The following is a 23001-nucleotide window of genomic DNA, read 5'->3' on the forward strand; positions in this document are numbered from 1 at the left end:
GCAACGAGAAGCCTCTGTCTCAGCCCCGGTGGGTGGGGGCGGAAGGGAAGGGCCGTCCTGTGCTCCCGATTCTGACTGTTGACCGTCGAATCCCCATAAATGAGCTGCTTTTTCAAAGCCTGAATCCCTCACACAGGCCGAGAAGGAAACAAGGAGTCAGAGTAACTGCCAAGAGCCATAAATTTTCTTCGTCTGTCTAGGGCCATTATTCCAGTGCCTGCGGGCACTCGCTTGGCAGCTCAGAGTAAATCGGTCACATTCACCCATCCAGGTGGGTACGCTGGGCACTTATTAATGGGACGTACATAGTTCGGGGTCCCAGCTCTGCCACGGGGCGTCTGCCAAATTCTCAGCATAGAAATGTCCCGAGGAACTGTTCCGACTTATAAATAGAATCATTGTAATCACCCCCTCTTCTCCCTCAGAGCTGGCCTCTCATCGGCCTGTCGTAACAGTGACAGCAACAGCAGCAGCAACCCCGCTCCGACCCCCCCTTTCTGGACCCTGTTTTATGTCTTTAGAGGCGTTGCAGCTGCTGCACCCCTTGCTGGCTGCCGAGGTCTAATGCCTGATTCATGCGCCCTTTGCCTCCGCCTGTCATTTTTAAAGGATTTGGGGAGCTTTTCCAGGAATTTTAATTCCATTGGAAATCAGCAATCTGGATTATCTTTACAACCTTCCTGTAAATCTAAAATTATTCCGGAATTAAAAGTTTATTAAAAAAAAAAAAAACACGTGGTTAAGAGAGGAAAAAGCTAAGCCACGGAGTAGAAAAAGATATTTGCAAAAGACTCACATTTAGAGTATAAAAGAATCCCTACCAATCCAGGAGAACAGGGCACAGGAAAAAGCGCTCCCTCTCCTTCTGGCCATGCCAGTGAGTTACTCCTTGAAAGGTGTGTTTCGTTATTTGTTTTTCTTCCTCAGATCCAGCTGTGTGTAAGGCAGGGCTCGCCCACCTGCTCTCTCGGGTCCAGGCTTGTCTCCCTTGATCCGCTGCTCACTCCGCCTGTCTTGCTACCTCCCCTGCGCCCCTTTCCGTGCTCAGAGGTGTCCCCCACCCCCACCCCGCTCTGGTGCCGCTTCCAGTTTCATCTTCCTCCCTGCGATGCTTTTATTTCCGATTCCGCCCTTTCCTCAGTGTTGACGGCTTGCTTTCCACAGCCTTCTGTTTTCTCACCATCTCTTTCTTGAGCTGTTGCTTCATCAAGTTTAACGAATTCAGGGCAAAATATTTGGATACAAGTTGTTCATCGCAACACATTTTTTTTTTTTTTTGTATTTTTCATCTGCCATTTTTTCTTTCATTTTTATGCTGGTGTTTCTGTGTAGATATTGTGTAGATCTAAATATTATCCTTCTTTTTTTTCTTTTTTCTTTCTTTTTCTTTTCTCTTTCTTTCTTTCTTTCTTTCTTTCTTTCTTTCTTTCTTTCTTTCTTTCTTTTTTGCAGCAAGCAGGTTTTCCTGGATCAGATATTTTCAGGAGGTTCATGAGAGTTGGGGTCCAGGGCCATTCCAGGCTATCAAAAATTAACCTTATAAACTTTTTTTAAAAAAATTGAGTTTAACTTTTACTTTTCTCCACTCAATAGAGATAGGAAGGTTTAGGGAATGGAGAAGGAACATAATAAAAATGGATTGGGGACTTCACGCTTTTAAGAAAAGGATGGTAGAAATATTTGCCCTGGAGTCGGTCAGATTCGGGTTCAAATATGAGCTCCGGTTTGTGCTGGTCGTGTGACCTTGGAGGCGTGGCTTAAAGTCTCAGGACCTCAGTTACGGCACCTATAAAACAGAGTGATATTACCTCCCCATATGGGGTTATGAAAATTTAAAGGATTATGTGAAAAAGCTTGACAAATCGTTGGATTAAGCAGTGCTAGCTGCCAGGGCGGCAAGCTCCAGCATCTCAGAGACTTCACGCAAACGGGGTTTGTTTCTGGTTAGTGCAGAGTCCAGGCCTCTCGGCTCCACGCTGTGACAGGGACCCAGGCGCTTTCGTGGTTCTGTCTTCTCAACACGGGGTCTGTACATTTGCTGCCAAGTGGAGCGGGAAGAGGCACATGGGCTCTCGGTGCCTTGGTTGGAGCTGGTCACGTGGCCTTGTCTACACACAGGGGGGCTGGGAAACGGGAGCATGGATATTTGTGGGGGGCACTAACTGTTGACTCACACCTCTCAGTTCTTTACTCCATCAGCACGATAACTGTGCCTTTGCCTTCGAGTGATTAGCTCTCCACAATTCATTTGGTGTACCCCAACATTGCCTCAGCTCTAACGTCAGGAAAGAGGGTTTCGTACCTTCTCACTCAGGCCAGGGTTGGGGGAGGACCAGGGATCACCGGAGGATGGGGTGGTAAGGCTGGCAGCCCAAAAGATGTTTCCACAGGGGGTTGCACAAGTATCTCAGAAAAACAAAGGAAACCAGAAATAGGCAAGAGAAATGAAAAACTCTGTTTTTAGTAAAGCGGGAAAGAGGCGGGGCTAGTGGTAAATATAAATTCTTTACTCTTGGAACATTCTGCTGAATCCACACGAAACGGAACCCCCTTTTCGGCACCGCAGCTGGATGGGCCTCTGACCGGGAGTGGAGCACGTCCTGCTTTGCCGGACACGTCCAGTTTTAGACACGTCCGTTTTAGGTCTCTTTCCGGCAGCCCCGGCGACCCGACGACTCGGTGTGTCGGCTGGTGCTCGGTTCCCCTCGACTTTCTTCTCCAGGTGGAACAACCCCCATCGCTTCAGCCGCTGCTCGTAGGATGTAGTTTTATGAGACGCTGACCACAAATGGCACCGCAGCCCGCACTGGTGGCCCGAAGCCTCCGGTTTTATTAAGCTGTTGGAGCTTTAACCTTCGGTCACCCCTGTGGGGAGGAAATCGGGTCCTCCCACCCCCGGACTCCAAAAGCTTGATCAGTAAAATCAACACAAATCGTAAGAGACAGAGCAGCTCTGGGCCAAACACAAACCAACGAGACGTCATTAACAGAGCTAGAGAAATGACATGATGGCAGGCAGGGGAGGCTTGGGCATGGACGCATGGCAGAGCGGGCAGTCACAGAGACGAAAGCTGACAGTGTCTGTCCTGTCCAGTCAGGGCACCGGGACGTTGAATCTGAGTGACATGAGCAATCAGGCCACGGCGAGCTGGTCCTCTGGGGCAGGGAGAGTCATCGTTCTCTCCACAGCTGAGGTGAAGTATCCTCCAGTATCAGCCGCCTGGCTTGGATCCGATTTTGTGTTCACCGAACCGTATTTAGATGGATAATTTCAATTCTGGGTTCCCTGATACTGGGGAGGAGAATGTTCTGGTGGGAAACATGAGAATTGTGGTCACCGAAATGGGATCCTTCACCCTGGGGACGAGTCCACTGGTGTCTGGTTAATCTTTCAGTCTGTTGTAAATTGGGAAATGCCAACCGTTTCATGCTGGGCTCGTCACCCGTGGGCACCGTGCGTCACTGACGGATGCCTTCCTATCTATTTTCCGTTCTTTCTTATTAATTGAGGCTCATGTGTCCCGCTGAAACCACTCACTTCCCCAGATTCCCGTGAAGCTGAAGGTAGCCATGTGCCCGTTCTGGCCAAGGCAGTGTAGACGGAAGTCCCTGGGGAGTGTGTTTTTTGTTTTTTGTTTTTTGGGTTTTTTTTTTTTTTCTGGATAATGAAAGTAAAGCCTTACTAGGAGGAAGTGTTTTTGCCCTTCCTTCCTCTGTCTACCTGGAACATGGATGTGAGGCCCGGAGGCCCAGCAGCCATTTTGTGTCGATGAGGACAGGAGTCACACCCAAGGATGTCAGAGAAAGGAGGAGGGAGTCATGCTCCCCGGTGAGCACCGGCCCTGAATTGCTTTCTTCTGGGCAGTGTTAAAAAAAATAAGCCCTGTGATTCGTCTCAGTCCCTGTTCGTTTAGGGCTCTTGACTGTTCAGAATGCAGCACTCAGTGAGTTTCTGACTCTAAAGCCCGCCACCGAGAGATGACCGTGGCTCACGCGGCAGTGAATGCCCCCGTGGATGTCCGCGGGTCTGTATAAGTAACACTTTTTTTTTTTTTTTACTTAAATGGGATTGATTTGCACAATTGCGGACGTCTTTCCAGTGATTTCGTTGGGAAACCCCATTCCGACTATTGTCTGATTCAATAGGGGTCTCCATCGAACACTTCAGCCACTTTCAGTGGCGTAGTTTAAGCACACTAAGATGTAGCCAACCGAGGTCCAACTGGTGTCTGATTTTTTGTTATTTGGTATGACACAGGGCTGCAGTGAAAGGTCGTGGGCGAACATCTTCGAGACCTTTCCCGGTTATGGCCTGAGGAGAAACCCCTCGAAGCGGGCTCGTGGCCCCGAGGCCTGGGTCCCACTCGCGTCCGCCGGGCTGTGCTGCTTGCGGGACCCCCGCCTGGGAGACGGCCGTGGCTGTCTGAGGGGTTCGTCCTTCCGCGTGTCTCTGCGCTCCAGTTTCGGGGGCCCCGCTTGGCCCGGCGCCCGTTCTCTCGCACGTGCCCCTCAGAGGCTGCCCTAGTGTCCGCCACGCTCCTTAAGCTCGTGGGCCGCATCGCGTCCCCCCCTCAGGTTCGTACGTCGAAGTCCTAACCCCCCAGTTCCCCAGACTGCCACTGAATTCGGACGTGGGCCTGTAAAGAGGTGATTTGGGTAAAGCAAGGTCGCTGGGGTGGGCCTTAATAACCCGGTACGGCGTCCGGTGTCCTCATAAGGAGAAGCGACCAGGACGCAGACACTCGCGGAGCGGGGACCCCGCGAGGACGCGGGGAGGAGCCGGCTGTCTAGATGCCAAGGAGAGGAGCGGCAGAAGGAACCCGCCCTGCCCACCCCTCGATGCCAGGCTTCCAGCCTCCGGATGTAAGACACGGAACACGTCGCGCGGCCGCGCAGCCCGCGGTCCCCGGGGCCGACGGCAGCGCCCCAGCCCGCCTTCCCGGAGCCACAGCCGGGGAGGAGGCTGCTTCTCTGCGGACCCTCGTCGGGCTCGGTTCGGGCCGAGTCTGTGGGGCAGTCTGCAAAAGGTTCGGCTTTCTAAGGGAGGCTGGTTAGGCTGGGTCTTGGGAGCAAAACGCCTTTACTTCCCCATGAAGAGCCCGCCGAGTGTGGCGCCCAGGTGCCGGCCTCGGTGGCCGTCAGCCTGTCCGCCGAGGATGCCTCGCGCCCGCCTCCCTCACGCCCTCCGCTGCTTGTCCCCGCGAGGCTCCCTTCTTTCGGCCCAAGCTGGCAGACAGAGGTGACAGTGGATTTCGGTGAGAAGAGGGCGTCCCCTGTTCCCTCACCGGATATCACAAAGCAGCTGGCATGTGGTTTTCTGGAGAATCAATGTGAGCCGTAAAGACTCGAGAGCCCCCCGAACCCCCTCCACTCATTCGTCATAGTCTACGGCGAGTGTCTCGTGGGACCAGGATATCCTAAGCCTTGGGGCACCAGGCCCTCTTCATGACAGTTTTCAAAATCCAGACTCCCAGGTGCGGGAAAGGCGGTTGGCAAACGGCAGGTGGAGGGCCACCGCCGACCGGCCACCTCAGCAGGATTGCCCAGACCGCCCCCCACCCTGCCCCCCACATCGGGGTTGTGTTTGCACATTTGTCACCGTGTCCAGTGCACAGTTCAGTGACGTTAACGACACTCGCCTTGTCTGCAGCCGCCACCACCCTCCATCCTCCGAGCTTCAGTCATTTGCTGAACAGGTTCTTCCTTCTACGCTGACCTGTGGTGACCTCTCTCTCATGAGAGGGGTCGGTGTCTGAGGCCTCCGTTTTGGTTTATGATGCCGGCACTGTGCGGTTTGATTACTGCGGCCTTGGAGTGTGTCTCCACATCTGATAAGTTCGATTCCTCTGCCCTTTTCCGTCCTGAGATTACCTCAGGAATTTGGGAACTTTTATTCTTCCTCGTTAAATTTCAGAATACGTTGGAGTTCCTCAAAGAAGTGCTGTTGGAATCGATTAGAATTCCAATTGTCATAACACTTGGGCGGAAGTGACATTTTTATATTAAGTCGTCCCATCCAACAACACGGGACGTTTTCTTAGATCTTTTAACTCGTTGCCTAGAAGGTAAACATTCCCAGTCGAGGGCGATGCATTGTTTGCTACATTTTCGGATATGTTATAGCTCTTGTTGCTATCACGGTGTCTTGTTTTCTGTTACATACCCTACGTGGTTGTTGTGGTTCAAAGCAAGTGCTATCGATTTTTATAAGTCGATTTTACATCCGTTTTACAATGTTTCTGTTAGTTCCGGTGATCTGTTCAAATCTCCACATAGATCATCATATTATCTGCAAATAATGACATTTTTGTCTCTGACCTTCCAAATTTTATGCCTCCTTTCTTTTTCTTGTCTTATGATATTGGCCGGTTCTTTGGTACATAATGGCAGTGCTAATATTGTATCGCCCATCTTAATGGGAAAGTTTCTACAGTTTCTCCATCAGGTGTAATGTTTGCTGTGGGTTTGGATCCCCAATCTTTAAAAGCCGAGGCGCTTCTCTTCAAATTCTAGCTTCCGGAATTGCTCCATGGCTCCGGGACACGAAGGGCTGTCCATGCCCATCCTCGCAGCCCATAAGCCTGGCCACGTTTCAACGTCAGTTCTGTACGGCGACTTCACGACTTAAGAGTTTTTAAGGGTAATGCTGTTTAACGTGTAGGATATACGTATATAATGGACATATACAGATACGGGCAGCATCCTTCATCCCTGTCCTGGAGGGACGTAGCTCAGCCCGCGTGGAGAGTGGCGCTGTCTTCCTGTTGCACGCGGACTCGCCTGGGCACGCCCGTGGGGTTGGTGTGCAGACGGGAGGGTGGCATGGAGAGAACACGGGCCGCGAATCAGGCTGTCTCGGGCTCCAACCTGGGACCCGCCACCTGCCACTGTGTGACTCTGACAAGGTATTTGCCGTCCCTACGCCTCGGTTTCCTCATGTGCAACACGGGGGAAGTCACGGTACCTACCTGCGGGGGCCGCCACGTGGCAGGATGTCGGATGGAGCCATCTGGAAGTGTGTCTAGCAGAGAGTCGTAACTGTCAGGCATCCTGTTCGTCACCCACACGGGCAATGGCGCATGGAAAGAGTCACAGAGTTTTTCAAAATATGCAGACCGCTTTTAATGGAAGGTTCAGCGAGAGCTACAGACAAACGAAATCAACATTTGTTGATTGAAAAGATGTTTTTAAAGCTGCAAAAGTAAAGGACCGAAGAGAACTATATTGAAATGAGGGATTATAGGTGATTTTTTAAATGATCTCCTTTATGTGTTTCTGTTTCCAAATTTTTCTCTAATGAGCACATGATTGCTTTTCTAATCTCCTAAGGCGTGTTTTATGGAAACAGAAACTCAGTGTGACTCAGCTGTGACCAGCCTGCCCAGAAAGCCAGTGCTGTCTTTGGCTGCCTTAGCAGAAGCAGAGTGAGTGCCCAGGACGGGAGGCGGCGGCACTGGCCAGACCCGGTCTAGATGACGGTCTGTTTAGCTCCGGGCATCGGTAACAATGGGGACAGGAAGCATCATGGAGGAAGAAAAATGCGGCAAGTGTGTGAGGGCCTCAAAGTCTAGAGGAAAACAGGGCTGAAAAAGTAGGGCGAGAGTGACCCCGGCTTGAGAGAGGCCGGGGAGCTCCCGGCTGGGGTGGGGGACCAACGGAATGACACATGGGGGAGCGGAGGGGAGGGGAGGGGGGACAGTAACGGGGGAGGGGGCAGGAGAGAGAGGGAGACGAAGACAGGAGAAAGAGAGAGAGAGGGACAGAGAGACAGAGAGACAGAGAGAGGGAGATGGGAAAGGGGAGAGAGCATGTCCCATGTCCCGTGGGTCGTGGGTCGTGGGTTGTGGGTCGGGGCTTCTGCTGGAGCCCATCTGACTTCAGGGCCCGTCCCCTGCTTTCCTGTGCCTGGTGCCTGGAACATTCTTCCCCGCTCCAATCAAGAGGCAGAGTTTGAGCTGCAAAGTTTTTGTAGAACCCGCCCACCACCCGTGGTCCATCCGTTCCCAGCCAAGTGTCCTTCCAGGGAGTTTGCAAGCCGGCTCCGGGGACAGAATCACCCCCTCTCAGGCCCCGGCCGTAAGTGGAGACCTCCCTGCAGGTGAGGACATTTTCAGCTTAGAGCTAAGGCACGGGCCAGTCCTGCAGGGGCCAGGTGCTCTTGAAGTCCCTGTGGGCGCGTCCTTGTCCCAGGCCTGTCCTTTAACCCGCCCGCGCTGGGACCGGCCCCCAAACAGCTCTCCAAGCAGGTCTCATTCTCCTTAACCTCGGCCGGGCTGGATTTGCATCACTCGGAGCCAGAAGAGTCCTGATTTACACAAATGACAGATGTTCGTGGTGAAGAGGAGCTAAAACGAGAGGCTCCGAGGAGAAGGTGGCATGTAAAGACGCTGTGACAGATGTCTCCCGGAGGGCCAGCGCCTGCCTCGCTTGCCCCGAGCTCTCGGTTTCGGCGCCCTGTGTCTGTCTCTGTCTGTCTGTCTATATCTCCGTGTGCCCATGACCCTGACACCCTTCTCCTCCCCGTCCTGCCCGGATCTCCGTCTGCCATCCCCACACCCCGGCTTGAAGCCTCGTGAGCTGCTCCCTTCCCTCCCTTCCCTACATCCCATCATTCGCCTCCTAGATTGTTCTGGAATCTGCCTCGGTTCTAACTCTCCCACCCTTGCCCTGATTTCCTGTCTCATCCTCCCTTGCATGCATATTTTCAGAGTTTCAAATGATCTCTGTGCCTCCACTCCTGTTCCTCCCAAACCCACACTCCTGGCTGTCACCGTGGCCAGATGGCACGGTGCCCTGCCCTGCAGAGGGCCCCACCGCCGGGGAGTGGATCTCAAGGTCGGCCCTGCGTCCCGGCCCGAGCCGGCAGCGCCCGCCCTCTTCGCCCCGCTGCAGGCCCACTGGGCTGGCTGCTCCGGCTCGGAGCTCGGTGGCTCTTCTGTAGCCCGGGCCCCCAGGGAGGGGAGGAGCTGCCTCTGCATCCCTACCACGATGTCCCGTCATTTCCTCAGGCTCAGGGCTTCCCGCCGAGGCGTGGGCACACGGAGGGACTGTGGTCCAGGGCTGGGCACACCGCAGAAACTGAACGAATGTCAAGGCAAACCACGGGGTCGGCCCCCCTGGAAAGGACGGGCGGGCTGCACGTGCCAACGCCTTTGCTGTTGCCTGCCCCGGAGGCCTTGACCCACCGTGTTAAAGAGTCCAGAGTTCCCCCAGGGACAGTGGGGGAGCTGAGGAGCCCTTCGTCAGGAAGGTGACGGCTTGACTGGAAGCAGGTGGTCTGGAGGAGCTGAAACCTGAGGCGACGAGCAGGAGGTCATGGCAGGACAGGAAAGGTGTCAGGGGTTCAAGGAGCATTAAGCAGTTGGGGTCTGCAGTGCAAGGAGACGGAGCAGCTGCGTGGGACTCGGGGGGCTCCCGGATGGCTTCCTCTCCTTTCTCATACTCTTCTTCCAAACTGAACCCTGAAATTCTTTGGGGTTAGCCCATGCTCAGGTAAAAGACTCAGGCCTCCAGCCACCCTATGTGGCCCATGACTTGTAGGTAAAAGTGACATCTGAACTCTGGGGAAGCTCCTCAGAGCGTGGGGCCATGCCTTATTCTCCCTTCCTCCCTCCTGCACCCTGTTCCCTTTGGACTAGAAAGCTGAGGGCCACATGGTAGGTGGCCGCAGTGAAGAGGGACGAGGCCGTGTCCTGGACACCTTCACGGAGCTCCTATACCAGCCGCTGGCTGCTGTTTACCTGGAAACCAATAAAACTTCTCTCTTGTTGAAGCCGCTGTTTTATTTTTCTGTTACATCCAGCTGAACTTAGTTCAAATGAAAACTATGACTCTGCAAAATTTGCTCAAGCTACAGGCCGGCACCTGGGGGCATTTCTAGGCGCTGCCGTGCATGTCCCAGGGGTGGGTACCCACTAAACGAAGGCGGCTAACGGAGCCGACGGCTCAGGTGTGCTGCGCCACCTGGTGGCCACAAGGCGCACAGCAGTCCTTTCAACGAAGGTGCGGCATGTAGGTGGAAATCAGGTGCTCTCCTGGGCTGTAGGCTTTTCCCAGAGATCTGCACCCCAGTGTGCTGATGTGACCCCAGCGCCACGTCATCCGTCAGCTCAGCTCACGACAGAATGAGTGCTCCAGAGTCCTCTGAGAACCCCAGGGATCCCCCACCGTCCCGAGCCTCTCCGAACCAGCTGGGGGGCGGGGGTTTCCAGCTGCCTCTGCTGGCCCTGCTCCCTCCACTCAGGTTTCTCATAGTTCTGTGCTTCAGGGCGGATCCCACCGACCTCTCATTCTGCAGACGCTGGTCTCAGAGCAACGGTCAGGCGGGGGGGAGGAGGGAGGGGATGACTCATGGCCTGGAGCAGGGAACGGTCGCCCAGGGAGCCTGACCCGGCAGCTGCCAGAACAAGCGGATGTGTGTGCGTGTGGGCTGCGGGCGAAGCAGCCCAGGAGAGCGGCTGGTTAACGGCGCCTTCTGCTGAGCGCAGGTGCAAACCCAGCACGGCCGACGATGTCGCCAGCCGAGTTCAGAGGGCAAGCAGCAGCGGCCTTGGAGTTTTAGACGTTCTAGTGATTGGCAGAAAGACCCCGGCACCTGGGCATGCAGGTGTACACCCAGACGGCGGCTGGCGGTGTGGGACTGGTGCCCGCCTTCTGTCCGACCTCCACTCGGTGCCTAAGGTCACTGCAGCCTTTGTGCTTAGCATGGCCCTGAGTCACTAAGCGACGTGGCCGAGGCTTTTGGGGAGAAGTACGGGTAACAAGCGGGGGGAAGGTGACGTCTCAAGCTTTTACCCCAGTGTGGAAATGGGACGCCCGCCTATCCGCGGCGCATGTGTGTGGGGAGGTGGCTGTTACCTGAGAAGTGGCTCGATGCCTGTCCTTGGCTCTCCCAGGTGGGGCCTGCAACTTGACCCCTCACGAGAGTCAGAGCAGCCCCAGGGTCAAGGGCCGTGGGGCGTGGGTATTGAGATGATAGAGCTGGCAGAGGGAATGAGATGAGATGGGGGGCACAGAGAGTGTCCCCCGTCCTGAAGCCGTCACCTTAGGGCTTCGAGGACGGACCTCGGCGTCCGCCTGGTGGAGAGCTGCGTCTCTGCGGCCATGCGGCCCGCACGGGTCTGTTAGAGTTCATTGGCAGAGCTGGGGCCAGGCCAAGCTGTCCCCTTGCTGCGGCCGCTGGGGTTCAAGTCCTGTTTCCTTGGAATGAGAAGCCAGACAGTGGGGAGGCCCTGGCTTCATAATTTATCCTTTTTATACTTAAATTGACACGAAGGGTATCCGTGTGCTGCCCAGGCTGGGTGGTCTGGGGGCTCTGTCCCCTCTCCTCTCAGTGTGGAGGGCTGCCTGACCTTGACCCCTCAGGAAAGGCCTGTAGAAGCAGCAGGTTCTTGTTTACCTAGATTTTTGAGCTTCCTCCTTGTTATGTAAAGCTGCCTCAGCCTTCATTTGCATCTCCACCTGGGAAGGAGGTGCCACAAACAAATGAGCATTTTGCTTCTTCCCCTGGGGGAGGAAAGGCTGGGCTGTGGGGAGTGGGTGTGGGGGGTGTAAATCTCCTGTCTTCTCTCGAGTGGGTCTGGGTGTCTCTTCCTTCTCAGAGCCCGGCCCTGAGGTGCTCTTTCTGCCACCGCCCCCCGACCCCACTTGAGCAGCTCTGCCAACCCTGGCACGGGAGTATCGCCCACATTCTTCCAGCAGGACTGGGAGGTGGAATTTCGGCCCTGTCCTCCTGGGGGAGACTCATAGGACCGACTGTTGCCCTCCAGGGTCCAAACCTCCAGCAGGGAGGGGGCCGGGGTCTGTATAACAAGGTTTGTCCTCCTGGCTCGTCCTCAACCCAGCGCCAAACACGAAGATGTCAGGGCAGCCCGGAGTTTCCCTGTCGCTGCCTCTGTGTTCTGGGGTCTGTGAGCTGCCAGAGGATGGACCAGGCTGGCCATGCGGGAAGCAAGTTACAGGACCAGTCAAGACCTGGGCAGATCGGCATGCCCCCCAAGGGGCGGTCAGCGCCTCCTCACGGTTTAACTCCACTGTGACATTGGGTCTGGACCACCCGGCATTGTCTGAGCACTGTTGGTTTTATTTCCTGGGGGGCAGCGTGGCCGTTGGCCATAGGCTAGATGGGGTGCAAAGTGCCCCACCCATTTGTTACTGCTCAAGCTGTCCTGAGACCCTTCCCGCCCTGTCCTGCCCAGCTGCGGACAAACAGGCCCACAGATGGGGCGGGGGGACACTTCCACTGGTGGGCCTGGCCCCTGGGTCAGGGAGCACCTCATCCTCCCTCTGTCCCCTGCATCTGAGCTGGACGTGTTCCCTGCGTCTGGGTTTGTTGGAATGCTTTTCCCCAGAGCAAAAGGGTCCCCTCCCTCTCTCCCTTTTTTTTTTTGATGGAAATATATTCACATGTAATATCATTCATCAAAAGTATACAATTCTGTGGTTTTTGATACACTTATAGAATTGTGCAACCATCGCCGCACTGAATTTTAGAACATTTTTATTAACCCAGTCAACCCAATAAAGAAACCCTGTAATGGCAGGAATCGCTCCGTTTCCACCGCGAGCAGGAGAAAGGCCTCACCATGTCGCGTTCCCACCGGAAACGGATGGTGATGTCGATTCCCCTGGTGCGGTCGGTCGTCTGTCTTCTTGATTATGGCCTTCCTAGTGAAAGTGAAACAGTAGCTTCGTGGTTTTGATTTGCATTTCTCCAATGACTAATGATGCTGAACACTGAAGCATGTTTTAAGTAAAATGTTTCAAAACAAACACATTTCCTGGCTCCTCTTTACACAAAGTTATTGTCTACTTACTGATTTACTAACCTTTTTCCCCCTAATGCTAAAAGATTGGCTACTTCCCTTTTCCTTTCCTTACATTCACAATCCTTTATGTTTTAGTCATTTCAACATTATTTGAAACAATGTTCAGATAATTTAAAAATTAGAAAAATCACTAAGATAAAAATTGTTGATGTTTTAAATATTGCATCAGTCGTTATAACAGCGCTTTGTCCAAGGCCTAGAATATTTGTCTTCCTGGTATTAAGATGAAAGGTTTAAGAGTCATCTTCTTATTGCCATAAAAATAAAAGCTCTTCCTACAGGCCCGGGGAATTTGCAGCACAATCAAACGTTTGTTTACTTAATCAACGGCCCTTGGACACCAGGGGGCCCAGCAGGATCCTGACCCAAACCGGAGGCACAGCTTTCCATGGGTCCCCAGGTAAAAAGGAGAAAACCAGGAGCAGCGGCAAGGGCAAGCCAGGTTGGGGGGGGGGGGAGGGTCAGAAGCCTGCTGAGGCACCCCACGCAGCTTCCCTTTAAGGGGAGATAAAAGGGCTGCCCTGGGTGCCTCCTCTAAAGCCAAACTCGAGTCTCTGAGTTTCCCACCAGCTGGATGCTTGGAAGGGAGAGAGGAGAGTGATGATGGATGGGGAGGGGGTGCTGTGCTGCCTCCCCCGCACCCCCAGAGTGGCTGGATGATGATCACGGACAGGAAGGGGAGGTGGGGCCGAGGCCCAGGTGGGAGGCGCTAAGCTCTCCATTCCCAGGCGTGGGGGAGGGGAGGAGAGCTGCACCTGGGCTGATTCTTTCCCTCTGGATATCTCCTCTTCAAGAACAGGGGAGAAGACCTGGGGAAAGTTGGGGAGCCAGGCCGGCTTCTCCGGTGACGGGCATTCTCCGCGTTTCATCGTCCTATGTTAACCTACTCGGTCTGTCACCCAAGTGTGGGCCGCGCATCTTGGGTGGCCGCAGAGGGTTGCACCTGTCGCCTCTTAAAGCCACCTCTGTGATCCCCGTCACGGCGCCTGGGTATGCTCCCCGGACCAGCGAGATGGGTGTCGCGTGTGCCGGGCCCAGATCCCCGGTCAGTTCACTGCGAGCCCATAGCCCCGCCACTCACTCCTCTCCTGTTAGGGCCATAGTTAAGCCTGACCCGGCGCCGGCAGGACTTGCTCCCTTTACGCGTGAGCTGGTTGGAGGCGGCTCTGTTACTTCGACTAACGATCAGCGGAGACGAATCGGCAGAATCCAAATCACGAATTCGACAAACCGTGCTTTCCTCGCTGATAAGAGAAGCATTGACGTTTCTGGTGGGTGCTGCTCTTGCCTGCACACCTGTTGCTAGTCCTTTTCCTTCAGGACTGAACCACTGGGAGGCCTGAGACGACCCAGGAGGTTTGGGAAGAGCCGGTGAAGGTGCTCTCTTAGGGACCCTGGAGTTGGAGACGTGGAGAGGGCAGGAAGAAGTCAGGGGGCGAAACACAGATAAATCATGTCAATACCGCCTTTTGGCTCTCTGAGCCGCAACAAGAGCCTTAGGGAAGGCGGCTAAAAAGGGCGCCAGGAAGGAAGTAGGTGACCCGCTTTCTAAGAATGATGGGTATAATGTGAAAGCAACGGCTATGTTCAGTGTAAGAAATATTGGGAAAACACTAGTCACGGGAACTCGAGGAGCCAAAATCGCACCTGGTGTTCTCAAGGGTCGTGTTTTTGAAGTGAGCCTAGCTGATCCGAGGAATGAGGAAGTTGCATTTAGAAACTTCGAGCCGATTACTGAGGATGTTCAGGGCGAAAACTGCCCAATTTCCATGGCACGGGTCTTACCCGTGACAAAATGTGCTCCATGGTCGACAAATGGCAGACCGTGACTGACGCGCATGTCGATGTCAGAACTACCGATGGTTTTTTGCGTCGTCTGTTCTGTGTTGGTTTTACTTGAAAACGCAACAGTCAGATCCGGAAGACCTCCTATGCTCAGCATCGACAGGGCCCCCAACTCTGGAAGAAGATGATAGAAATAATGACCCGAGAGGTGTAGACAGATGACTTGAAAGAAGTGGTCAACAAATTGATTCCAGATAGCACTGGAAAAGACAAAGAAAAGGCCCGCCAATCAATTTATCCCCTCCATGATGTCGAAATGCCGAAGAAGCCCAAGCGTGAGCTGAGAAAACTCACGGAGCCGCGTGGTGAAGGTCGCGGTTCTGGAGAAGCTACTGGGGACCGGACGGGTGCTGAAGCTGAAGGAGCTGATAGATGCGAGCCCCCAGTTCACCAATCTGTTTAAAATTCAGAGACTTTTCACTGTGACAAATAAAACCTATTTGCAATGTTTAAAAAACAAAAGCGAAAACAAAAACCCTCAATACCTGGGGCTTTGGAGAAGACACGCCCTGCAGGAAGGCAGGCCTCTGGCCACTCGGTCTGCAGCCTTCCATCCCTCCCAGCCCTCGCCGGGTGCACGTGGCTGAACCCCGCCCTTGGACCCAGCGGCGCAAACAGCAGGACAGCCCCGGGCCCTTGGTCCTGGCGCGAACCTTCCGCGCGAGGGTCGCAGAAGCGCAGCGGCGCCACCTAGCGCCCGGCGGGCGCCGGCGCCGGGAAAATTCCTCGCTTTTTCCGCCAGAGAAGCTAAGAAGGGGAGGCGGGACCGAGTAGGTCTCCGGGTCGCCCCTCCACCCCAGGATTAACGCCCTTATAAGGGTCCAGACAGATCCCTCACCCTTCAGACATGTGAGGACACACATCAGAAATCTGTGACCCGGAAGATGGCACCCTGACCTTGGAGCAAAAAACTTCTGTTTTTAAGCCGTCCGGTGTGTGGTACTTTGTTATAGCTGCCGGAAGAGACTAAGACGACGTGAACGATTTTATTGGTATCTTGTGTCTTTCTAGGGTTTTTATAAATGAAGGTAAATGTATATATTGATATATACATATATCGTCCTGTCCTAACTTTCTTTTCTTCCTTAGTGTATCATGAGGGTTTTTCCTGCCAGTACAGATAACATCCTCCTCCATTTGTTTCTTTTACAATCACCTAGAACTGCACCGTGTGGATGTGTCCCAGTTTATTCAGAGTTGTAGGTGCAGGATTGGTCCTACAGGTGTGCGTTTGGCTTGTTCCCAGACTTTTGGTGCTAGAAACAGTGCTACAGCGAGTCGCCGTAGGCGTCTGTTTTTCTGTACAGGTAAATAGAGCTCTGGGATAAATCCCTACAAATTGGATCAGTGTGTCAAAGGGTAAAGGTGTTGGCAACTTTGCTAGATTTTTCCGCGGGGCCTTCCTGGGCTTGCGTGCCCATCAGCGACCTGGGGGTTCACCCACAGGCTCCCAGGTGGGAGCTGTCAGCCTCAGATTTTTAAAATCAACCCCAGAGGTCGGTCTGGTATTCGGGTGGGTGCCGTTGCCTCGTAACGGAGGTCTTTTCTGGGGTGGAGTAGGCCGAGGTGCGTGGAGGCCAAGGCCACGTGCTCTCTCATCGGCGTGTGTCCTACACGCCTGGCCCGGTGTGCGGCCTCGCCGGCCGTGCCTCCCCCCACAAGAAGCAGCCTTGGGAGCTAAGCCCTGAGGGGTTTATTATCTGTCCTGGGGTGGGGGTGGGAGTTCAGACGTCTGGGTCGGAGCTCCCTGGGGGCAAGGGACCCTTCACACGGGCCTGTAGGTCCCGTTGTAGCTGAAGGGATTGGGCATCAAGCAGTCCCCGTCCTCCTCAGGAATCCAGCGCTGGACGTAATTGGAGCCATTGTCTCGAGGCCACACGATCACCGTTTCTCTGGACGCCACGGACGGGTCCTCTGGGAAGAAGTTGAAGGGCCGGAGCAGGAAGCCCACGGAGGTTCCCGGCGTGGCCGTGTTGGGGATGTCCTCGGAGTGGGGGATGTGCAGGAAGCCCACTGTCACCCAGGCCACCAAGTCCTGTGGGAGAGAGGGGTGTGCACTCCTGAGGCGGCTCAGAGGAGATGGGCGGGTAACCCCCTCAGGCCTCGTTTTTAAGGAATGAACAGATCCGGTGAGCCCTGGACTGGCAGTCCACACAGCAAGCTGCCAGTGGGCACGGACCCTGGGACTGGGCCCACATCCGGTCTCGGGCTGGGCCTGGAGGGAGAGGGGGCCCGCACCTCGTCTTCGATGTTCTCATTATTGCGGAGGAACTCCTCGAAGACCACGGGCGGGTCCCAGGGGTCGTTCTGGTTGTAGAGGCTGCTGCTGTATAGCTCAGACTCCCGGTACTTGGTCACCGCCAGGGGGTACCTGCCCAGCAGAGAGGCCAGGTGGATTGGTGCTGGAGGGCCCTCCCAAGGAACATCTTCAGGGTCAGTGACTTTCCCCCAATTTCGAGATCATCTCCTGGGAGTCCATCAGACTGACCGATCAGCCGGGGCTCAGGTGCTCAGAACGGGCCCCCCACTCACCCTCCCCAAACACAGAGCCGCGCCCCAGAACACACGCGCATGCACACACGTGCACACACACGCCCAGAGGCAGCAGGACACAGATGCAGAGTCTCAGAGGGAAAACGCGGACACACCCGGGCTCTGAGCCTCCGGCCCTCCTCAGCCTCCCCGGCCTCCTCACCTGGCCCAGGTGACGCCCCTCTCTTCCTGCCAGCCAGCGGGCAGGACTTGCTCAGCCATGGAGTGGATCTGCAGGCGGTAGCTGCGCGTGTGGCCCCAGAGGTTCTTCTGGGGGCTGGAGAAGAGCAGGTAGCTGGGCAGAGGACTGCCGAAGCGGAAGGCCGCCTGCCGCTCCCTGGGGTACTTGGTCTGCTGCACGGTCGGCTGGACCAGGTGGTGCGTCGGGCTCCAAGGGTTGGTGATGTTTTCTAGCTTCATCTGCAGGCTCTGGAAGCCATTCTTGGTGCCTGCGGGTGTGCGGGGAGACAGAGCGTGAGAGTCCGCTCTCTGAGCCCAGCCTGCCTGCTCCCGCGCTGGGTCTCCGCCCCAGGCCACGTCCAGCCGCAAGGCATGGCGGGGTGGGCGGCGAAGGGCACGTTGGGAGTGCACCCCGAGGCGGCCGTGGGGCGGCAGGAAGGGACCAAACATGAAGAACGGCAGAGGAACAGAAGGTGACAGAGTCACGGTGGCTGCGGCGACTGCGTTGGGACTCTGGGCAGTTCCTCGCGCGACCCATGCCCCAGGCCTGTGGGCCGCGGCTGAAGTCCGAGAGAAGGGGCCGCCCCTCTTTCCCCAGGCACGGTGGCCCTCTGTGGCCCTCCGCGCCTGAGTGGGGGGCGGGGCGAATGGGGCCGAGCAGGTTGGAGAGGGAGGGGGCGAGGGAGGGAGGCCGCCTGTCTGCTCGTGGGGGCTTGTTCCGCTGGGCCGAATCCTGTCATTACTCCCGTGCCGTGGTGACCCCGGGACTCCGAGACACAGTGAGCATCCGCGGAGACACCGCGCTCGCCTCGGAGTACTGGGTGGCAGCGCCCTTTCCTATCTTGCTGGGCGAGGTTCCCTCCGCCGCCCTGATTGCGTGCTCCCAGCCGCCCCGCCCCTCTAGGGGGTCCGAGACGCCCCTGGCCCGGACGAGGGCTCCCGCCGCCGCGGCCAGCACGGGCCTGCGCTCTCACAGGAGTCTGCGCTCCGCAGCGGCCGTGTGGCCGCGAGCGCCCTTCCCAGCCAGGCCCCACCTGCCACGTCCAGGTCCACGCGGTAGTGCACCAGGTGCGAGTGCACGTTGGCCAGCAGGTGCTTGTGCAAGCGGGTCCCGTGGCGCAGCCCCTCGGGGGTGTAGAAAGTGGCGAAGACGTAGCCGGTGAAGTGCACCTTGGCCTCCATCACCCCGTTGGGGTAGAAGAGGAAGTCAAAGATGTAGTCGTAGTTGTAGACCGTGGAGACCGACCGCAGCACCAGCACCTGGCCCTCGAGCCCCGCGTAGAAGTTGAAGCCCCCGCTGAAGTTGGAATTAAAATGCCGCCGGAGGGGCACCCCCATGGGCGTCTCGAAGAGGCAGAGGGCTCGGGGGTAGAGGATGGGGTCGTCGACGTCGTAGTAGTGCACGGCGTCCAGGAAGGTGGCTGTCTCTGGGCAGTCGATGCCAGGGGCCAGCTCGTGGGAGAGGGTGCCCATGCCCCAGCCCCCGTCCAGGTACTTGGTCTGCATGCCCGCAGGGGAGTGGCCTCCGTAGGGCACCAGCACCTCCTGCACGCTCACCTCGTAGGCCACGCGCTCCCCCTGGAAGAGCAGGTTCAGGACCTGCAGGCCCGTGGTGGCCCGCAGCCGGAAGGCGAAGCTCCAGTCCCTGTAGAGCACGGTGTGGCCCTCCAGCCGGTAGCGGGGGCCTTGGGGCTGCACCAGGCGGGGCCCATGCCCAGCGCCGGGGCTGGAGAAGTCCCCGCGGGGCCTGTAGGAGGAGAAGAGGGGTGGCTCCTCCATGCTCTCTGCCTTCTGGCCCCAGGAGAGGGGGTCCTCCAGGACCACCGCGTCCACCTCTCCGTCACTGTGCTTCCGGGCCAGTTCTTCCGGGCTCCGGTAGAACTTCCCGTTGTACCAGACGTGCTCCACGGTCCAGTCCTGGGGGTTCGTGCTGGCGTGGTCCAGGCAGAGCTCCAGGCCGGTGGGGTGCAGGAAGAAGCCTTCTACATAGCGCTGGAAGACGAACCAGGTGCGTCGCTGCCCGGACGCCAAACCCCGGGGCGCCGCCTCCATGACGGTCAGGCACCGGCTCTGGCAGTCGTGGAAGGAGAAACCCCCCGTGGTATCCAGGAAAAATTGGTGCAGGGGCTTGGTGGCCTCTAGCAGGGCATGGCTCATTTGGTCGAACTCCACGGAGGACATGGGCCTGGAGGCCCAGGAGATCCGGTGCCCAGGCCTGGGGGGCAGCTTGCGCATGTAGCTGGGCTGTGGCAGGGGCCCCACAGCAAACTCAGTGATGTTGGGGTGCTCCTGGTCCCCGAAGAAGATGATGGCACGCGCCTCCCGCACAGGGCACCTTTGACCATGGTCCAGGTACTTCAGCACGTGATGCTTCTTGGGCAGCAGCATCTCGATGAGGAACACGGAGTTCTTGGCGATGCCCGGTGCTCGCGCCGGCTGCAGCCTCAGCTCCTTGCGGGCCCAGAGGAAGCTGCGCACGGTCTTCAGCTCTTGGGCGCTCAGGTCTGCAAACACACTGGACGGGCAGCGCTGGCTCCGCGGGGGCTGACCTGCCGTGGCCGTCGCCTGCAGCATCAGGATGGCAGCGACGGCCCAGCCGAGGGCAGGGGTCTCTCTCCCCATGGCTCTGGAATGCAGAAGAGATGAACCGAGTCGTTTCAGGGGAGGACATCGCTTTCCACCAGGCTGGGCCTGGGCCTGCCGTGACCCCTGGCCCCGTGGTTTTCCTACAGACACAGCTTTCTCACGTGTCCCCACCTTGTAGGGGGAACCACCCTGGAGGGAGCATGTCAGTCTGGTTATTTGTCCCGTAATCCCGTCCCTGCCTGGCTTTCTCCCACCTCCCTGTAGTCTCTGTCAATTCCAAATGCCTAAGAGGAACTGCAAACTGTCATGCTCGAAAGCATCTGAGATCTCGCTTCCTGTCGATTGTCATCCGTTTGGGCTCAGATAAACTCTTATAAAAATCATCTACAGGTTTGGATGGACATTTCTTACGTTGACAGCAAAACTACGTTTTTGGTGCAATCTGAAATGTAGCGTAGAGGTTCAAAGAGTCCGCTCTGGAGTCAGGCTGCCTGGGTCCACACGCTAGCTAGTGCGTCCCACCACGAGGGCCAGCTGTGTGACCTCGGGCGGGTTGCTTGAACTCTCTGGGCCTCCATTTTCTCACTTGTGCAATGGCAGCTTCCACCATACCTCCCTCCTGTCTGCAGAAACCAACCAGACAGTGGGACGGAGGGTTCGGGGCAACGCCCACCTCCTAGGACGCGCTCGAGAGCCACTAGCTGCCCGTCCAGTCCAGGCCCTGGCATCGTCCACTCTGCGGACCGGCACGTGTGAAGTCTGAGCGACGTGGAGTGATCTGACCGTGATCGGGCTGTCGACCTGTGGCTTTGCGGGTGGGGACGGGGTGGCCGGTCCTGTCCCGGGATTCTTTGGCCCCTTGGGTAGGGCACTCGGGTTTTGGCTAGTTGAGCATCCATGGCACCCCAGGGTGGGGCTAGCCCAGGTGGGATTCAGGGGGACGCCCTTGTTCCTTCTAGTTTGGGGGGAGGGTGCCATCAGGGTCTTCACCTCATAGCCCATCCCCTAGAGTGGCCAGTAGGCTCCCGTCTGGTGGCCTCGTCCTGTCCCTCTGGCCCCTGGCCAGGCCTGGGGGACTCACTTGACCTTGTGCTCTCCAGACTGAAGGGGCCGCGGGGCAAATCCCGGGCCAGCAGAAGGAGAAGGAGTGAGCCCTTATTCTACTACTAAATTTCGGCTGAGCCTCCTTTATTTTTTTTTTAATAGACTTTACTTTTTAGAGCCATTCTAGATTCACGGCAGAACTGAGCAGAAGGTACAGAGATTTCCCACAGAGCCCCTGCCACGCCTGCCTCTCCCCCTACCCCGCCCACACTGCCTCCCCCATCATCGACGTCCGGAACCGGAGTGGGACTTTCATGACATCCGCGAACCCACGTTGATGCATCGCTGCCACCAGGGTCCACAGTTGACCCGAGGGCCCACTCGGTATGTGATCTGCAGGTCTGGACAGGTGCAGGACGACATGTCACCACCATCACGTCTCGCACGGAGAGTTTTCCCGGCCCTGACGGTCCGCTCTGCTCAGCTCTGCGTCCCCACCCACCGCCCCCTGCTCCCCGGACCCCGGACACGCCTGACCGTCACGGTCCCTGCAGGTCGGCCTTCCCCAGAACGTCCTGTGGCTGGGCTTGCTCAGTGCGCGGCCCCTTCAGACCGGCTCCTTCCACGCGGGCACCTGCTCGGAAGTCCCCCCAGCCCCCCACATCTTTTTGTGTCCCCCGCCCCTTTTTTTTCATAACTGCTCAGCCTCAGGTTTTCTGCTCTGATAAGGAGGGAGATGACCAGGCTGTTTTTTTTTCTTAAACTTTACCTTCCTCCCCTGGTCCTCTGCGCAGTGTCCAAGCGGGCAGCCAGTAAATGAGCAATGGCAGCGAAGCCATGGGAGAGGGGAAGACTAGGTGGCCGGGGTGACCTCTGTGCTGGGGGACACGAGGCGTGGCTTCTCCGCCGCCTCTCTGCGCCCCGCCATCTCTGCCCCGGGCGGTCTCCCCTTGCTTCCTGGCCCTCTTGCGTCTTTGTTCCTCCTGGCCCCTCACTCCGGCCCCTTGTCCCCTCTCCCTCCTCAGCCCTGCCCGCTCCGCCATCGGACCTACCTGTGTGCTCGGGCTCCGCTTCCCTCTGCCAACTGCCTTGGCTGGGCCTCCTTCTGGCCTTTATGGCTCTGTCAGACCCCGCCCTGGGGGCAGGGCCAGGGTGAGGCATGGGCTGACAGTGGTGGGGACCTACGGGCACGTGCCTGGGGCTCTGTCACCTCTCTATGTATCCAAGTTTGTAAGCCCCCCGCCCCTCACCTCAGCAGCGGGGTTCGCGTCTGTTTTTCCCAGCAGCACCCCCGTCCTAGATCTGTTTTCTGCCGTTCCTTCCTCCGCCACAGCGGCCTCTTCCACAGGTCTGTCTGCGGCGGTCTCCGTCCCGTGCGGGCTCCGCGATGCCATAATCTGTTGAAGTGCACACACAGTGAGTTTCAGAGGCTGGAGACGGAGACGAGGGGGCATTTGCTAGCAAGCGGTCTCGCGGGCAGAGGCAGGGGCTGGCAGACACCGGCGCCAGCGTCGGACACCGGGAACTTGAGCCGCGCGTGGGAGGGGGAGCAGGAGATGGAGCAGTTCGGGAGAGCGAAGGGGTGGCTGAGACTCCGCCAGCTTCACTGGCATCTCCAACGGGATTCAGAATGGAGGGAGGAGTTAGTTGGCTGTCAGGATGGCTGTGGCTGATGCCCCAGGGACAAGGACAGGGAGGGGGAGCCCCCTGCTCAGGCAGGGGACACTAAGTACTAACACGATTTAGTTAGACGACAAAGGCAAACTTGGGCAAGGGAGGGAAAGCAGTGTCGGGGCCGAGAGCTTGGCTCGGAGCAGAGAACCAAGAGGTCATTCCCCGCCTTAATAGCAGGTGGATCAAAGATCCAAATTCTTGATGGCTTGTTATGGAGAGCGGGTTAAAAGTTGACAAGGTCCTCGGAATCTGAGATGTCAGCCCCGGGCTGCCTTATCTCTCCAAACCCTCCTGAGAATGGGGAAGTAGCAAC

At 56.9% G+C, this 23001-nt stretch overlaps 1 protein-coding gene, 1 long non-coding RNA gene and 1 pseudogene across 2 annotated transcripts; 2 read left to right on the plus strand and 1 right to left on the minus strand.

The window, feature by feature from the left end:
* Positions 1–7774: 7774 nt before the first annotated feature.
* Positions 7775–9772, plus strand: LOC118610660. The gene is made up of 2 exons (XR_004953876.1): positions 7775–8098; positions 8235–9772. It is a non-coding gene; the product is annotated as an uncharacterized LOC118610660 (long non-coding RNA).
* Positions 9773–14395: 4623 nt separating this feature from the next.
* On the plus strand, positions 14396–15406 carry LOC107520294 (annotated as a pseudogene).
* Positions 15407–16342: 936 nt separating this feature from the next.
* On the minus strand, positions 16343–22129 carry AOC1 (amine oxidase copper containing 1). Its single transcript, XM_016163957.2, has 5 exons — positions 22067–22129; positions 18419–20010; positions 17368–17653; positions 16911–17043; positions 16343–16707 (listed from the first exon to the last, which is right to left on the minus strand). The coding sequence occupies exons 2-5, from the start codon at positions 20004–20006 to the stop codon at positions 16438–16440; spliced, it is 2277 nt and encodes a 758-aa protein (XP_016019443.2). The 5' UTR covers positions 20007–20010; positions 22067–22129; the 3' UTR covers positions 16343–16437.
* Positions 22130–23001: the final 872 nt, after the last annotated feature.

This window comes from Rousettus aegyptiacus, unplaced genomic scaffold (assembly GCF_014176215.1).
Source record: "Rousettus aegyptiacus isolate mRouAeg1 unplaced genomic scaffold, mRouAeg1.p scaffold_m13_p_13, whole genome shotgun sequence".
NCBI lineage: Eukaryota > Metazoa > Chordata > Mammalia > Chiroptera > Pteropodidae > Rousettus > Rousettus aegyptiacus.

Coding starts and splice junctions, on each gene's coding strand:
- AOC1 (XM_016163957.2), bottom strand. CDS start 20,006: ATGGGGAGAGAGACCCCTGCCCTCGGCTGGGCCGTCGCTGCCATCCTG. Junction 17,654..18,418: donor CGTGGACCTGGACGTGGCAG/GTGGGGCCTGGC, acceptor GCACACCCGCAG/GCACCAAGAATGGCTTCCAG. Junction 16,708..16,910: donor ATGAGAACATCGAAGACGAG/GTGCGGGCCCCC, acceptor TCTCTCCCACAG/GACTTGGTGGCCTGGGTGAC.